This window comes from Pseudonaja textilis, chromosome 2 (assembly GCF_049901715.1).
Source record: "Pseudonaja textilis isolate UNSWEBS1 chromosome 2, rPseTex1.2, whole genome shotgun sequence".
Taxonomy (NCBI): domain Eukaryota; kingdom Metazoa; phylum Chordata; class Lepidosauria; order Squamata; family Elapidae; genus Pseudonaja; species Pseudonaja textilis.
In genome coordinates this window covers 146,606,139-146,624,012 of record NC_141991.1, presented here as the reverse complement: position 1 = coordinate 146,624,012, position 17,874 = coordinate 146,606,139, and the positions used below count along the sequence as shown (strand labels likewise).

At 45.4% G+C, this 17,874-nt stretch overlaps 1 protein-coding gene across 5 annotated transcripts in view; it reads right to left on the bottom strand.

Moving 5' to 3' along the window:
- Positions 1 to 17,874, bottom strand: part of FLNA (filamin A) — an 84,143-nt gene that overhangs the window by 13,991 nt on the left and 52,278 nt on the right. For 3 of the 5 annotated variants that reach the window (XM_026711471.2, XM_026711472.2, XM_087925785.1), the window contains 9 exons: positions 14,024 to 14,271; positions 6,806 to 6,896; positions 5,759 to 5,899; positions 5,536 to 5,664; positions 5,167 to 5,340; positions 4,917 to 5,078; positions 4,600 to 4,803; positions 3,063 to 3,215; positions 336 to 458 (listed from right to left, as the gene is read on the bottom strand). In XM_026711471.2, the coding sequence (XP_026567256.2) occupies positions 336 to 458; positions 3,063 to 3,215; positions 4,600 to 4,803; positions 4,917 to 5,078; positions 5,167 to 5,340; positions 5,536 to 5,664; positions 5,759 to 5,899; positions 6,806 to 6,896; positions 14,024 to 14,271 (1,425 nt within the window). Of the gene's footprint in view, positions 1 to 335; positions 459 to 3,062; positions 3,216 to 4,599; positions 4,804 to 4,916; positions 5,079 to 5,166; positions 5,341 to 5,535; positions 5,665 to 5,758; positions 5,900 to 6,805; positions 6,897 to 10,566; positions 10,675 to 14,023; positions 14,272 to 17,874 lie in introns of all 5 variants that reach the window. The other 2 variants (XM_026711468.2, XM_026711470.2) reach the window with 1 other exon arrangement.

Below are 17,874 nucleotides of genomic sequence, written 5' to 3'. Positions count from 1 at the left end.
TATTAAATCAACCACGTTAAATCAAACCATTGGCTAGATAATACTTAGCATAAACCAGGGTTTGGAAACCAGAAGAGTTGAATCTATTCAACATGGTCAGACCCTTGCTGCTAAGACCTGGACGCCTGCCTGAAACGGTCCAGGACTGAACACCATACCAAATTTAGCATTTGCTCAAACAAGCAGGAGTACGTGAACTCTTACAATGCTTCCTTTGTCCTCAGAGAAGGCATGGGGCTCTCGCAATAGCTCTCCATTATCGCTGGATTAGTCTCACCCACGAACAGTTGCTCAACCCCCTACTTAGCTCACTTCTCCCCCTGGACTCCGCTTACCTGGGATTTTCAGACTCAGGTCACACTGGCTGCCAATATGGGAGACAGATGGGGCTTTGCGGCAGCGCGTAATCATCTGTTTCATTCTCCCCTCTCCTGTCACCTTCACCGAGAATGGGCTCCCTGTGTCAGAAAACCAGATCAAGAAGGGAAGCAAAACCTACCTGTTAATGGCAGTTTTTAAACAGCCCCCAATTCTCCACAGTCCAGTCAGATCTTATCTATCCTTTCACGGGAGAAATTGATAAATAAGTTTTGTGCAGAAGCAGAATGGTATCAAGGCTATACAGCCCCAGAAGCATTAGCTGCCCTACAACAACTTTGGAAATGTTGGGGAATGTCTGGCTCTCTATGGTAGCAACAGCTTTTCTTTCAGCACTCAACCTTGCTAAGTTGAATGATCATGCGCAAATTGTCATATTCTTTAGGTTATCAGTCCTGGAAGTGGAGAATTAAATATTTCAACAAACTCCACAAAAAAACTTTGCAGTGGAAAGAATGTCCTTAAGGATGCTAGCTATGCTACTTTTCACAATGTGGCATCTCAACTATGTGCCTAGCTGCACCTAAAGCCACTTTCTCCAGTCTGGTGCCTTCCAAAGGGAAGGGAAGTCAGGGAAGATGGGAGTTAATCTGGCCTAAATGTAAAAGGCAGCAGATTGGGAAAAAGGACCAGAATTATACAAATTGTGATGCCCTTGACGCTCTCTGTGTTTGGTGGTTTTCTTGCAGATGTTTCACATTACCAAGCCTAGTTTGATAATGAAATCTCTTCAAGAAAACTATCACCGAGGATTCCCCAGGTCAACCCTAAGCTACAATCATCTCTTTTATTGGTGTCATAAAAACTGATAAAAGCCTGAGATACTCAGTCCTACTTGCTCACGCAACTTTTGGGTGCGCATGTTCAAAACCAGCTGTTTTGTAGGTAAGGATGTCCTTCCCCCATCATTTTGGATTCATGTTTCTCTACTTAATCCCAAAGCAAGCACTAGAAAATAATGTCCACTTTAAACTTTCAGCTACTGTTACCACCCTTTATAGCAAGGACTGTCAAACTGGTGGCCCTTCGGCAGGATGCATCACGCACAGGCCATGGACACCCCAGCTCCGCAAAGGTAAAAAAACAACACGTTGCAATACACCACATGACACCATCGAGTTTGACACCCGCGCTTTACAGAAGTGGTCGCCAACCGGTGGGCCAAGGCCCACTGGTGGTCCGTGAGAAAATTTCGGTGGTCCCTGGGAAAATCCCCCCAAAAGTCTGCAGGAAAATCCCCCACCCCATTTTCCTACCGACCAATCATTCTTTATTTGGAATCGCAGGATACCCTCCCTCCCTCCCTCTCTCCCCCCAAAAAGGAGCTGAAAAGTAGGTTAGTGAAGGAATGTGGTTGCCTTGGAGGGGATGGGTGTGCATGAGGGACCTGTGTGTGTGTGTGTGTGTGTGTGTGTGTGTGTGTGTGTGTGTGTGTGTGTGTGTGAGAGAGAGAGAGAGAGAGAGAGAACATGACTGCCAGCCCTCTGAAGTTAGATTAGATCTCTCTCTCTCTCTCTCTCTCTCTTTCTCTCTCTCTCTCTCCCACCAAGGTCAGCAAGCCACAGTCAGTCAAAATTCATACTAGTGATTTAAAATTATGAGTTTGGTGGTCCCTGAGGTCCAAAAGGTTGGCGACCCCTGCTTTACAGTATAGCAGAAATCCTGGAATGGATTTGCGCTGTCTAAATGAGCTAGACTACAACCCCCATAATTCACTTAGTTTGGGAAATACTGATTTAAGGAAAGTGTCTGGCAGACAAGAGGAAGAATGATATTGGCAGGTGTGAGGCTCTTCGGCAGCTTCATAAACCAGGGATCCCCAACTCCTGGGCCCTGGCCCAATCCCGAGTGGTGCAAGTGGCATGCAAGAATGAGGGGGTATCTCCATCGGCCCGAGCACGCTCACCCACAGCTTGTACAGAACCATCCTCTCCCACCCGCCACTCTCGCCGCTGGTCCGCAAAGCTGCGAAAGTTGGGGACTGCTGACATAAACTAAGTGATGATTTTCCAAGTAATATTTATGGGCTCGCCTGACAGTGGCGAACCCCTCGCTATTGTCTTTCATATCATAGTTTTATCTATCTGGGAACCAAGCAAGGGGTGGGCCGCTGGGGGTTCCCAGGGGTTCGGGAGAGCCCCTAGCTAAGATTCTGTGCAGTTTGGAGAACCCCCAAATCCCACGCCTGGCTGGCCCTGCCCACCCTGCCCCACCCCCACCCCTCCCAGGAGTCTCCACGTGGCCCGTTTGGGATGCAAGGCGTGTACGAAGGCTTGGGGAGGGTGAAAAACGGGCCTCCTGGAAGTTCTGGAAGGCCAGAAATGGACCCATTTCCAGTTTCCAAAGAGCCTCTGGAGCCCAGGGAGCCCGTTTGCGCCCTCCTGGAGGCTCGAGGAAAGCCTCCGGAGCCCAGGGAGGGCAAAAATGCCCCCCGCCATGATGCAGGAGGCCAACTAGGCCACGCCCACCATGGCCATACCCACCCAGCAACCAGTCAGAACGCCTTTTGCTAAAATGTTTGAGGCCCACCCCTGGAACCAAGTCTTACAACAGCTTGTTCAGCCATCCAGATTTTAAAGACCTATCTGCCTGACCCTTATTGGAACCATCTTTTGGGGGGACCCTGAACACTTTTGGAACCCACCTTTGGTCCCCTGTGATACAACAAGGACGAATGCACTCACCAGGCACATGCTGATCTGCAAACTTAATGTTGATGATGTAGTTGCCCGGCTCCGTGGGACAATAGGTGACTTTGCAAGTACCGTCTTCCAGGTCTTCTGTGTTGATATCAACTTTACTGGGGCCTTCAATGGACAAGCTCAGACCGCCGTAGCCTAAAGAAAGATCCATTTATTATCAAAAGCTTTTGGATACATTTGAGCAACTCATCATCGTGGTAAAAATACGCACCCTTAAGAATAATACAGCAACTTATGTGTACAATTTAATGCTAATGCTACATAATTTCCCTTCAATTACTCATCAAAGGGAAATGTGCAGGTCACTTTATCCTTGTCCGTGTGAAAATTTTCCTTTTCTGGAGACCCTTCACTGAGATAATCTACTTCTCTACCTTTCAGACATGAGCACTTAATTCTAGCAACAGAACACTAAGCTAGGGTGGGTCTTAGTTCAGTCTAAGCCTTCTTTTTAGTTGGAATGCCATACAGGTAGTCCGCAACTAACAACAGTTCATTTAGTGGCAGTTCAACATTACAACGGCACTGACTTATGATGTTTTTTTTCACACTTATGACTGTTGCAGCTTCCCATGATCAAAATTCAGATGCTTGGCAAACTGGCTCATACTTAGGACGGCTGCAGTGACCCAAGGTCGCCTTTTGTGACCGTATGACAAACGAAGTCAATGAGGAAGCCAGATTCAGTTAACAACTGTGTTACTAGCTTAACAACTGTAGTGATTTACTTAACAACTGTGGCAAGAAAAGTCATAAAAAGGGGCAAAATTTACTTAACAAATGTTTCGCTTAGGAACAGAAATTTTGAGCTCAATTGTGGCCATACGTCGAGGATTACCTGTATAAGACCTTCTTAACAGGGGGGTGGGATCCTACCGGTTTGGTCCGGTTTTATAGAACCAGTAGCTCCGAAGAGCAGCTGACACCGAACCGGTTCACTGGGAGGAGGTTTTGGTCTGCTGTCTGGCCCACTCGCCCTCCCAGTCTCTAGGCTGTTCTTTAGTGGCTGCGTTTTCCTCCTCAGCTGCTTTTCGCGACACAGCTGAGTGCCGCTTGTCAGCTGGAGAAGGGAAATGCTTGCTGAAGCCGTTAGTGCACACACGTGTGCAGCGCACATTTGACTTGCATGCATGCGCTCCCCAAACCGGGTGGTTATCCGGTCAGATCCCACCCCTGCTTCTTAACCATTCCAAGCTGGCCGGTATCCTCATAGAGCTAAAGGTGGGAAAATGGCACAGTAGCTTTCCAGAACCTTCTGTCTTATCTTTGAAGCCCTGTAAATGAAATCTGCCCCGTCTACCTCAGGAACTTCATCATATTCACTTTACCTCTTGGGGTAGGCTGCATTTTAGACTGGCCTTCCCCAACTAGGCACCCTTCAGATGTGCTGGATTACCACCTGCCGTCATTTCCAGCCAGCATAGGGACAATAAGAGTAGTGAATATTAAATTAAAAAAAAAATCTAACAATGTAACTTAAAGACATTTCAAAGGCTGTATTAAAACTTCAGTTGTGTACCTGCATCCCTGGTGTCAATGATGAACTCTGAAGGTTCAAAGGTCCGGCCCTCACTGAGTCCTGGGCCAGAAACCCTGACACGGCTGGCATCTCCAATTTCAGACTGGCTGATCATCACCGTTATAGGGCTATTGGGGATGTGCAGCCCATTTTTCTTGATGTTCACAATGTGCTCTCCAATCTCTTTGGGAACAAATGAAATTCCTACAGAGACATTTGCAAGAGAGGGAAGGAAAGAGGAGATAATTCGTTAAGCCTCTCCGACGGTTTTGTTCTACCCATGAATTCTCAGAGGTAGGCTAAAAAGGGGCACTCACCCACATGCCCATTGCGTAGGCGTTTGAGCAGACAAGGCTCCTCACGACCGGAAGGTGGGACCACTGTGGCTGTCAGCTGGCTCAAGTCTGTCTCAGTGATGTTCAAGGGAATATCAGCCGATGAGCCCACTTTGAGATGGGACATGCGCATTGTATCATCACCTGTTGAAGCAGAGGCAGGCAGGAGGGCTTCAGCATCAGCCAGCTGGCTGCCTAGCCCACCTCGCATCAGAGCAGTCTTGCATCTCACCGGTAATCTTGGCAGTGAAAGGACTCCCTGGGATGTGCTTGTCGTTGTATTTCACCAGGATGTTGTAGTCTCCAGGCAAAACTGGGAGATAGGATACTGTGCAGGTGCCATCCTGGTTATCCGTGCATCCAATTTCTGCCTTAGAGGGTCCTTCAATGGCCAAAGAGAGTCCACCTGCAAACACCAGAAGGTCAAATACTGAAGACAGGTTGGCCCTGGACAAGCTTAAGAGCCAACTTGTTTGAAGGCGTTCCAGTAACTGATTTGTACAATTTATGTATGTATTTGCTGTATGAAGTCCTCCAAAGGGAAAAGACCCAAACAGAAGTAGGAACAGTTCTGGTAGGAGGAACATATGCCACAGCTTACCTTCTCCAGCATCTTTTGTATTGACTGTGAAGACAGCTGGCTTGTTGACCACACCGTGGGTGAGTCCAGGACCATAAGCTGTCACATGGCCACTGTTAACATAATCCACGTAGAACTGAAGGGGGCTACCTATTGAATCAGAAAGGGGTCATGATGTCATTTAGATATTACTCAGCACTCGCCAACCAGGATAACCGGGAAACTCCAGAGTCTGCAATATTACCTGGGATATGCATGTTGTCGTAACGGATGTCCATCTCATGCAAGCCAGCCTCGGTGGGGGCATAACGCACCGTCACTGTGCCATCCTTATTGTCAGTAATATCTGGCTTGGCCACCTTACCAGAGGGCATACGTACCTCTCCTTTGGAAAGGGGATGGGAAGAAAAACAAAAACAATTCAGTGGCTTCGGTTAGTCTGAGCGGGAAGCCATATGCTATTACTATTCTATTAATATTATAATACTATTCTGTTAATATGCGATCAGTGGGACATTTGAACAAAACCTGACTTCTATTGTCCAATGCAGCAACTCACAGGATACGATCTAGGGCATTTATCTACACTAGGCTAGAATCCCCTAAGAATTTTGCAAGGACATTTTTAGACAGTGGTGGTTTTAGAGGCCTAAAGCTAGCCACTGAAATCCCCCTTCCATAGCCTGGGGATTTACAGATACTCTGGATTGCACTTTCTGTCGTATCAGCTGGGAATGATGTCGATTGCATGCCAATATATTTGGAAGAGACAGGAAAAGCTATACTATCTATGCTTGAAGTGATATCCTTAGCATCTCCCCTGCAGCTTCCAATAGATGGTTAGTTACTCAACTTATTTGGTAGATAGCAACGAAGTGAAAGTTCTGGCTAAAGATAAGGATTTAGTTTTGTGTCAAATCTAGCTAAGAGATGACAGCAGATCACTTTCTGCAAAGTACCTAGAAGAAAAGCCACATGTATTGCATTCAGGTAATTCACATTTTGCCCCAAGAACACCTGCAATTCCCTCAAAATAAAAGCTAATGATTATTTTCTGCATCTCTTAGCTATGAACCATGGGAAAAGGAAAGATTTAAAACCCTCAACCTGCCAATCTCCATAAATCTTTAACTTCCTCACAAATTTCAACAGACCTTGCTCATTAACACCTTAGCTGTAAAAAAATAGCGATTTAAAATAAAAATAGGGATCAAGGAAGCTGAATGTTACATATTTCATTCCCCAGGCTATTAATGCATATAGCTGCCTTTAAGCTACATTTCCAAATTACCTGTAATCTCTCCTTTTTTGATAGTGAAAGGAATAACCAAGTCGAAAGGCCGCAGTCCAGCATCCAGCCCGTTGACAGGACGATCTGTGGCCTGGAAAATAGAGGTGACCCACCATCCCAACAAGAGGAGTGAGAAACATGGAGTGCACGTTGAAAGAGAAAGGGCACTTAAAGATGACAAGAAGGGATGAGAAGAAATGACAAGAATCCATAAAAAAGCAATGGAACACAGCCGACAAAGACAGACTCTGAAAAGCCCCTAGTTTCTCCCCAAATATCCTAAAGGCTAGAATATGAACAGGCAGGATGGCTAGCAAACCAGGTGCACTGCTGCTGAATACAAGTGAGCTAGACAATTTCTCTTTGCTTTAAAGTTCAGGGTTGCAAAGTCTGCATTCTGCAAGAACAGGACCCTCTCTTCGCTTTTGGATGCAGGCTTCGAACCCAGGACATGACTAGGTTTTGCTCTGAAGCTGAATGTTCTCTCTCCATAGCTTATTATGCCAATAGCTAATGAAACTGCAATATTCAAGAACTTCCCTAGGACTCTAAAGTCAGAATTGGATTTAGGATTTGTCTCCAAAATCAGAATTTCAGGCAACTGTATCCCTTCTTTCCCCTTTTGTTTTAAAAAGCAGTGGAGCAAAGAGAAACTAGTCCAGCTGACTTGTCCATTAAGTTGTTTCAAGAAGCACCTGGCAATAGATTTGTCCCCCAGGAGCATCACTATTCCTGCCCAGGTTTCTTTCTGTATCCCCAGGTTCTACTTCTCCTGTTCTTAAAGGAGTTACAGACCTCATATTTTCCAAAAGAGTAAGATCAACCCCCCTGTGCTTTTAGCTGCCAGGGTAGATATTCCTCAGAAGGGTTTAGCTTAGCTACTGCTTACTTATGCTATATACTTGTCCCTTTCTCCTATCTTGTTGGCTGGCATGCTTGCCTATGCCGGGCTTATATAATTCAGTTGGAAGGCTAAGTACTGGGATCCAACAAATGGACAACCAGACAGACACCGCCCGTCAGCAAGCTTCCTCCCCAAAACACCAGGCCAGCATCAAGCCAAGGAGGACTCTACGTTTCGCTAGCCAGGCCCCCAGCAGAACACCCTGAACAAAGAGGTGAACCACATTCCTTCATAACCTGGAATAAGGAGGATACCTAAGCCAGATTGGGGAGGACCTGGAAACCCTGCCCAGCACAGGCCTTGACAAGGACGACACACAAAGCGTAGATGGCATCTAGAGATGGAGGGATGTGACCTCAGACAGAGACACCCTGGGAAAAGCACCAAACCTGCCACATTCTGGAGAGTCCCCTACCCACTCTGGAATTCAAGCCGAGCAGGCACAGTGGAGTATGTTTATGGGGTGCAGAGAAAAGTGTCCTCAAAAGCAACCAAGCCTATGTTTTGAGTTCCTCGCAAGCCCTATGAGAAAGCCCCACTGTGAGAGTATCACGCCTGCAGCACTGCCCTCTGCATAAGCTCGCCAAGGAGTTTATGATAGCCAAGCAACTCCATTTCATACCATACTTTGCAGAATTAATTCATTAACTGCTAGCTGGCAATGTCTGTGGAGGAGACAGCGTGCTGGAAGAGTGTTTTGTGTTTGCAGAGAATGCCAAGAGAGATTATAGCCAAGCCAGCAAAGAAGCATCAGCTACCTAAGGGGGAAGCGACCCTAAATTCAACAGTTAGTTGAACATGTCTATGGAGATTCTCGGTCATACAGGTCATGGTTGTCCCAAAGGTGCTTTCCGCCCCCCTCATCCAGTCAGAGGAGCTAAAGAAGCTGATTGGATGAGAAGCGAAATGTTTTCAAAGAAAAACAAGAAAGTCCAGTTGCCTCTTGAAAAAAGCACCTTTAGGACAGTTAGTTTGAAAAGTTTAGGCTTCTCTAAAAACAGCCCCATTTCTTGATAAGCTTGGCAGAGGGGAAAAAGAATCAACCCTCAGCAGCTCATTGGTTTGATGGTCGGTGTAATCCTGTTGATAGAGAGTCCCTGTTTTCCTAGTTGTATAAAAGAAAGCTCACTGGCTGTACTGTAATCGGCATTATCACCGTATCTGGTTTGATTCTGACCGTCCCTCGTGCTATGGAGGGAGACCATCATTCCTGCTTTGCATGGTGAAGGTCCCACGTTCAGTCCCACGTAGAGATATCCGATAGCTGCTATGTATAGAAATGCCGAACCAACCGTGGCTCTCCAAGATCTCAAACAAGATTGCAAGTGGACAATTTCATTCTTCTTCTTTTTTTTTTTAAGTAACGTGCTGAAAAAAAATACTTCCTGCACTTCTAAATTTCAGACGACCTGTTTCTGGCTTCTCAGTGGAAAAAAATGAATTTCCCAAAAACCCAATTCCATCTGCCCTTCATGGCTGTATCATCCCTATATTGTAAGAGGGAGAGACAGGTAATCCTCGACATACGATCACCATTAAGCCTAACATTTTGATTGGTTAAGGGAGCTTCGCCCCATTTTACGACCTTTCTTTCCTGCAGTTGTTAAGTGAACCACTTGCAGTTGATAAGCTAGTAACCTGGTTGTTCAGTGAATCTGGCTTCCCCGTTGGCTTTGCTGGTCCGAAGGTTGCAAAAGGGGATCACCTTGGGAGACAGCAACGGTCGTGAGTATGAACCAGTTGCCAAGCATCTGAAATTTGACCCTATGATCCTGGGGACGTTATGAAGGTTGCAAAACTGTGAAAAAAATGGCCACAAGTCACTTTTTCCAGTGCTCTTTGAAGGGTCACTAAATGAACTGTTGTAAGCCGAGGACTCCCTGTACTGAATTCTATCCCACAGCTTCTGCAGCTTGGTGGTGGTTTCAAGGGACAGTAACCAATGGTGCTCCACATAGGATCTGCCCACATTCAGGGGTGGGATTCAAATTTTTTAACAACTGGTTCTCTGGGCATGGCTTAGGTGGTAGCCTTGGCTTGGTGGTCATGTGAGTGGGTGGACGTGGCTTAGTGCTCATGTTATTGGCTGGGCATGGCCAACTCAACTTCACTCACATCGAGGCACGCATTTCCTCGCCCGGCCTCTCGTGACTGTGGGGATGCTGCAATAATCGTAAGTGTGAAAAATGGTCATAAGTCACTTTTTTCAGGGTCATTGTAACTTTGAATGGTCACTCCACACAGGCAAAGTACCAGCAAAGGAGTGGAAAAAAACTCCAGAGAAGTTCCTGAGACAGGAAGTCTAGTCCTGCCAAGAATGTAATAAGGGTTAACGGAGAGGCAGTTTCTGTAAGCAACACCAGAATGTTTCCTTCCTGCCTTCCTTACAGGATTAGCCCAGTAATTTCTTCTAACAACCGGTTCTCCAAACTGCTTAGAATGTTAACAACCGGTTCTAGCGAATAGATGTGAACCTGTAGAATCCCACCCCTGCCCACGTTCCCCATAACAGGACCATCACCAGGTTCAAGGTTGACTCAGCCTTCCATCCTTCTGAGGTTGGTAAAATGAGGACCATGATTGTTGGGGGCAATAGGCTGACTCTGTAAACCGCTTAGAGAGGGCTGGAAAGCACTGTGAAGCAGTATATAAGTCTAAGTGCTATTGCTATTATCCGAAGTCATTCATTGGAGCCTGTCTTGGGGGAAAAGTCCGGCCCTGACACCATATCATTTCAAGCAGCCACGTCAGCCCCCAAGCAGTGCCAAGGCAAGCGAAGCAGCCATCTGAATTCCATGGGGCACTTCCCTCCACCCCCAGAATGCGCTGGGCTAGCTTTTCCTCTATGAAACTGAACTGTTCCTGCCGGTCCCCAGGGCTGCTGTGCACCAGGTGCGTATGCGTAGGGTGGGGCACGCATCGGCTGGGCCATCTGCTGGGGGGTCGTGCGCTCACCATCCAGGGCCTGTGGCAGGAACGGGGCAAGATGGTTAGAATAGGATCGACGGAAAGGCTGGCTCCAAGCCAATGATGTCATCACGGCGTTTCAGAGCTCAGACACAGAAAAAGGACAACTGTTGTTTGTTTTCCCCCCCTTTGGAGCTGGAGAACCATCCCCAATGGAGATATCTTAACCAACCGCTGCTTAGAAGGGCTTGTTTGCAAAGGATAAAACGATTCAGCACTTGCTGTTGGACCACAGGGTTTGGGGCTTTTCCCAGTGGATGCTAATCTTTGTGATTCCATTCTACCCCAAAGCCAAAATATAATTCTACTCTTCAAAAAAAAAAAAGATAGAAAAATAGAAAGAAAAATAGAAAGAAAGAAAAAGAAAAGAGAGAAAAGAAAAAGAGAGAGAGAGAAAGAAAAAGAAAGAAAGAAAAGAAAAAAGAAAGAAGAACTCATCACAGAGAACTCATATTTGATCTGGATCTTGCCACTACCAAAGTGAGAGCTCGAAACTTGTTTTTTTAAAAAACAAAACAAAAACAAAACAAAACTACCCCACTATCTGCAACAGCAATGGCATACCCACACAGAACACAGAGTTTGAGGACAACCCAGGAATATGAGGGAGAACATGAGAGAGGAGCTCTGCCCCCCACCCGTGAAGCCACTGGATGCTTCAATTCTTTTTATTTAAAAACCAATACAACCAAAAATGTCTAAAGTTGATGGCAGCACCTGGCTAACCTTGGAAAATCTCTGAATCCTAAGTGGAGCCAATCTTGTATGGGGGACCACTAGGAAATTCCAATGCTATATGTTAGATTGGAAATTGGAAAAATTGGGAGAAAATAATGGCAAGCTAATTTGGTATTGTTGCCAAAAGAAGAAGAAAAAAGTCTATGGGGACGTGTCCAGGAATTCAGTTTAATTTAAGGGAGGCTTTATTTTTCTAAGACCTAGATCTCTCTCTCTCTCTCACACACACATACACACACTCACACAACTTCATTGATTGCCAACTCCAAATAATGATCTCACAGCAACATGTGTTATATAACACAGTACCAATTTACATTTGGAGAAGAGGCTGCCTGAAATTACATAGTTGAAACTCAGCAGAGGAGTTTCTCCATTTGCTCATGCGCTGCCGGGGAAGTATTAAAATAGAAAAAAAGTATACTTTTTTTCCTTTTTAAAGGTTTTCAATACTGCGCCTGAACTGTGGGGGTTGACAAGAAATGTGTGTGCACCTTCTCTGTGCAGGTGGGTTTAATATATATGGATCCCCCCCCCCTTTCCCTCAGGATCGCATCCTTGTGTAAATCCAAAATGCATAGCTGTAGACAGACATGAAAAGAGGTTGGGGTGGGGGAGGGACGGCGGGGCAATAGAGGGTCAACCAAATCACACTATTGTTGGGATAACCAAGTTGGGGTAATGAGCTGCTGATTGTCATCAAAGTAATGTGCTTCCTTGGCAACTGGGAGTCAAATGACCAAGCAGAAAACCTGGAGAGGTCTCTGTGTGTCCTTAGGTGTAAGCCTTCTCCCACACCTGCCAGAGGCTTTCAACAACGTCACCCCTACCATGTGCCATGCTGGCTGGGAAGGAGCGGAGTTGTTTGGCCAGCACATCTGCCAGCATCAGCTTGGGAGAAGGCTATCTCAGGTCAACTCGTCTCATTCTGGTACCGTAAGTTGGCAGTAAGATGCAGATCATGGTCAGCAGGAAGTGGTTGAGAGCTATCAAACGGCACGTAGTTTGTGCTGGAGGAAGCTTGCAAAGCCAACACCAAGGGGAAAAAAGTTAAGAATTAAGTCCCCAAGTTTCTGCAACTGTGGAATTGCAAGGTGGGGAAGAAAAAGGGAAACGGTTTATTGCGTTCCACCAAATCCAAACTTCCTTGATTCAGGGAATCTTGCCTGTTTGTTTCTAAAACCACAAGAGAGGAGGAGGAGGAGGAGGAGGAAAGGCCCTGCCTGCTTCAGTACCCCTCCCTTTCCCCTCCTTTCATTGAGGTGAGCCAGGAGGCTCCTTTTGTGTTGGAACCTGGAAAGTGTGACTATTGTGACAAATATTTGAACAGGAAGACTTGGTGTCCAAATGCCAAACAATGAGTCACTTGTTAAAGACAGATAAATCGCACATCACAGTTTTGAGTTGCTAACTTGCTTTTAACAGTCAGAGGCCACTGTCAAGTGGGGGGGAAACTCTCTTCCTCATACACACCCCTTCGTTACTTCTGAGCTGCTTGATTCCACACAGGCGATTTCCATGAGAAAGCATTCCGAAATGCAATCCCTAAACCTCGAAACTGAAGCAACGTACTTGCAAACATGGGTCTGCCATCTTGATATTTAAAAAAAAAAAAAAGTTTCTAGCCCTCAGATATATGGTGTGGCAAAATTGGATGAGTTTAAGTAACCTTTTCAGAAACCAGCCGCAAAGAATACAAGAGACTGCCTAATTTAAAGCTCCTCCTTTAAAAAAAAAAATTAAGTAGAATCATATCTCAAAACTGGAGGAAGCACTGTGGTTGCTGCTTTGGAAAGTAGGCAGCAGACATCCTGCTTTCCTATGCACAGAAAATATATTCTCTTTGGATCTTGTGACTATAGGAGACCCAAGGGGAGCCAGGAGGTTCAGGGGCTGCACTGCTGCTGAAGGACAGTCTTTGTGGAAGGGAAAACACCTTCCCTCTGACCTCTCCCCCGCTCAGCCAACAACCAGAGAACAGGTTTAGTAGCCAGATGCTCATCCCGCTGAAGGGCACCCCAGAATTCGGTTCTGAGCTCAGCGCTGGGAAGGGGGAGCAGGAATCCTTTGTCTAAGGTGTCAGATTTAAAGGAGAAATGCTTCATCTTCTTAGTGTGAACAAGTAGCTTTGTCTCTGTCATTACAGTCCTCTTTTCTAACCGTGATCCAATCATTTGATCGACTGATTTACTCCATGTTTATACTGTCCAGAAAGAAAGAGCTGACTTGTACCAGTTTTACTTGTTAACCAATTTGCTTTACACACACCCCACCTCCCACTCAAAATTTGAGTTTTTAAATCCAAGCACCAGCAGCTTCCTCCTTTTATTTATGGGAGGGAGGGGTGAAAAGGAAGGGGAAGGAGGAAACTGAAGCAGCCATTTCATCAAAACCTTTGGACAGATTTGCACACAACTTGCTTCTACCTGTACAGCATCTTTCAGGTGAATCTTTGGCCTCCAGAGACACTAGTCTGTTGGAAGCACCTGCAAGATGATTGCACTTTGTCTGCACAGGAGACAGTGTATTCCCCACAAAAGCTACCACAACAGACTCTATGGAGGCCACTGATACAAAGATTTCTCCCGCATCAGGGTAATAATACTCACCGTAACCTGGAATGGGCTGTTGGGAATATGCTCTCCTCCAAAGCGAACACAGATGACGTATTTGCCCGGCTGGGGTGCCGTGTAGAAGATGTCAAAGGTCCCATCCTCATTTTCTACCACGTCAACATCTACCTCTGTGCCATCTGGTGTGCAAACTGTGCAGGTCACCTTGCCTTTTCCAGCAGCCTTGGCATCCACAGTGATGACAGTCTCTTCACCAATCTGGATGGTGGGACCAATTCCGGCTCCTAGCAAAAGAATGAATCGTGGGAAAGGAGAACTTGATCCTAACCCACACCCAACCTTTCCTCCCCTTGTCCACTCTGAATCGGCTAAACTCTTAAGCCTCTTCAGCAATCCAGGCTTCTGTAAACGGGAGCCTCCCTCTGAAAGATATCTGACTGAGGAAGGTTGGATCAACCTGTATTACCAATTTCCCCTACATATTTAGTCAGCGGAAGGTGGAATCAAAAGGCCGATTCACAAATAGATAAAAGAATAACGAATTATCAGATTGGGATAGCTCAATGCAAGTCAGATGAGAACACCTTCAACAGAGGGCTCCTTAACATTCACCACAGAATGCCTTCAGAATAAGCAGAACTAGAGCAAATTCCTTCACCTCTTGGCTGTTAACAATCATGGCCACTTCAGCAAACACTTCTAACCGTGTCTCAGTAAACTCTTTTAGAAAATCACTATGTTTAAAAGGGAACAAGAACCAAACAGCTGAAACTAGGCCCCACCTCAACTCCGTTCCATATAAATGGAAAACGCTTCCCATTCCTTATTGCCAGAATCTTTAGCCCAGGCCTCTCTTTATGCATCTCAGTAGCTTGCTCCCAGTTGTCCATGCACTTCATGCAAGGAGGAAGCTGTTGAGGTGTCAAAGAAGAGCTACTGTAGGGCGTCAATTGCTATTTGCATAGGGGTGGACGAAAAATGTAAGTTATAAACCCTACCAAGCTCACACAAGAGGCTGAGAGCTAGATCAGAAACATACTTGAAACTTCGTGTCAGTCCCTAGGACTAAATCAGACAATTTCACATTGAGAAATAGAGCAAATAGTTAGCGTTATTATAGTAATCAAAGCTATGGTCAGTCACTATCAGGAGCAGATTCTTGAAGCAAGGGAACAGTTTCCAGTGACCGGATCTATCAATGCCAAAGGTTTCTGGGAGAGCTCATTTCCCCTGGAAAATAACCCCCAACTTAACAGGGGAAGTATGGGAAGTGCCATAGATAAAGGTGCTTTTCTTAATTCTATATAATAACTTTTATATGGTGATTAGCTTTGTTTTTAGTAAGAGAAAACCTTAGCTGAAATTCCAGTTGGCAGCCCACTCTCTATAATTCTCAAGGTGGAAGTGAGGTGAATGAGATGAAGCAGTTGCGGTAGTACTTACATCCCTTGGTCTATTGTTTTAGCTGTTTAGATAGATAGATAGATAGATAGATAGATAGATAGATAGATAGATAGAAAGAAAAATAGAGATAGAGAGATATAGATAGAAAAATAGATAAAAGAGATAGATGATAGATAGAAAAATAGAGAGAGAGATAATTTTTTTTAGTATTCGTTCATGACCCTGTAATGATTTTTAGATATTTACTGTTTTAAATTGGTGCCCAGAGTCATTTGCACATGGAATAGGTGGCTATTAGATAAATTGGTTCAATTTTCAGCTATCTTCTTCTGAATCTGTTGCTTTCTGCCAGGACATTGAATTCACAGGTTAAGCAAAGCCATCAAGACTTCCACAGGGGCCTATGCTCCTTTTTCGGGAATCCAGAATTAGCACTATTTTGGCAGGGTAAATATTTTTTCAGTATTGGCAAGGCATGTTGACAAGGGAAATGCCTGAATTCATGTTTTGCCAGTTTGGCGCACACGAGCAAAAGCTTTGGGCGAGTGCTTTCCCTCCTCAGATTATTTGGTGAACTCCTTGCCAAAAAGATGTCTCTAACTATCTGGCAAGCTAGGTCCAGGCTAAAGACCTGTTCATCCCTTGCAATTTACAGCTCTTATTTGGATGGCAGAGATCCACAACTTTTTCTCTCATATTGAGAGAATCCAATAATTTACCTGTTTAAGCTCTTAGGCTTCCACACGTCACCGAAGTACAATTCCCAGTATCCATTGGCCAAACCTGGTAGAAATTGTAGTTCGGAAGCATCTGGAACACCACAGTTTCCCTGACCTTGGAGATCTGTGTTCCTATGCTTGATCAAGTGAAAGAACATACACTTTAACATGGTTCTCCCACAGGGCTCAACCCCTGGAACGCCACAGAATGGACAAGACAAGAAGAAGTAACTTCTGCTTCATGTTATCCAGTAATGACTACTCCAGGGAGTCCTTGACTTACAATCGGTCTCTTAGTGACCACAATTGACTCAAAGGAGGGGGGACGACTTACAACCCAGATTCAAAGTTCTAACAATTGGGCCCCTCCGCAGTCACCTGACCATACTCTGGGCACCCAGCAACTTGTTCACTTGCAGCATCCAGTGGTTATGTAACTGTATACTACAACGTTTCTGCAGAAAACCAGCACTTATTTCCTTAACTGCAGGGAGCCGCTTAATGACTGCTGCAAAAGCAGTCATAAAATTGGGCTAGTCACAACATACAGGCTGCATTACAAGTCGTATGTCGAGGACTACCTACATATAGCCATCATTATTAGCAATTAGGACAGTCTTATCTTTCGGGAATTACCATTAATACTTCTTTTCTGAGCCACCAAAGTTGGAAGTTGTCATTGCATATTATGCAAACTCCTCCTATAACTTTGAAATGTGTGCTGTGTGAAGGACTGCTGTGCTTCCTTTTAACTATCTTGAACCTGCACTCTACCCAGCTTCATTTTAGGAGTTTAGATTCTTTTTATTTGCGGAAAGAGAGGAAAAAAAACCCTTCCCTGGTCTGAAAATAAATCTCCAGCAGTTCTTTGATTAACATGGGAGATTTTGCTAGCTACTTCTATAAATGCAGTCTGTTCCCTGCTTCAAGACTTCTGCACCTTGGCAGTAGGCATCTTCCAGGACAAGGTGGCCCCCTCCAACCCCCTCCCCACAAGTTGCAACACCCCTGTCGATACAGAGGGAATCTCCCCCCCCGCCCCCCCAAAGGTTAGGAAACATGCATGGAGCCAATCCATTTATTTCTGATTATAAAGACCCCCCCTTCACGGTGCAAGCAAGAGGGTGACTTCAAGAGCAAAGGGAAGGGAGAGGAGGGGGCTACCTGGGGAATGGGAGAGGGGATTTACAGGACCACCATGCTGCAACCTGACCCTGACATTTAGATCCACCTGGTTGTTTCTCAGCAGTTCACTGAGTTGGGCACAGTCCAAGGTGTTTTTTGTTTTTTTTTTCACCTCACAAGGACAGGTACGGGCGGTTTGCCAATCAGGCAGAGCTGCTTGCCAATGTTACAAGTAACCCTTAGTTGAGTGATTGGAGGAAAATATCAGTCACCTCAGCTCAATATTCACGACACATCTGGACTATGTGAAAAATATGATGTAATCAGAGGTAGGACTGATAGCCCAGATGTTCACGAGGGCCAAGACCCCTGGCTCAGTGAAGAGAGAAATGAACCCTGCATCAGGACATGAAGATTATCTGCTTTCCTCAAGGCTTGAGAGCTGATCAGGGGGCCTTCTTACAAACCGGCATTTTAATAGTAGAGTAAAACCACTTTATTTTCCCATTCATCTAACAGCGCTATATCTACAGGAAATCAAAAAAAATACTCCGATAATTGGTTTTTAAAATGACAATCTGAACCGTCAACGGACGGATCAGCAGGGCTGCAATTGAAGGCCCCACTTTTTAAATTTCC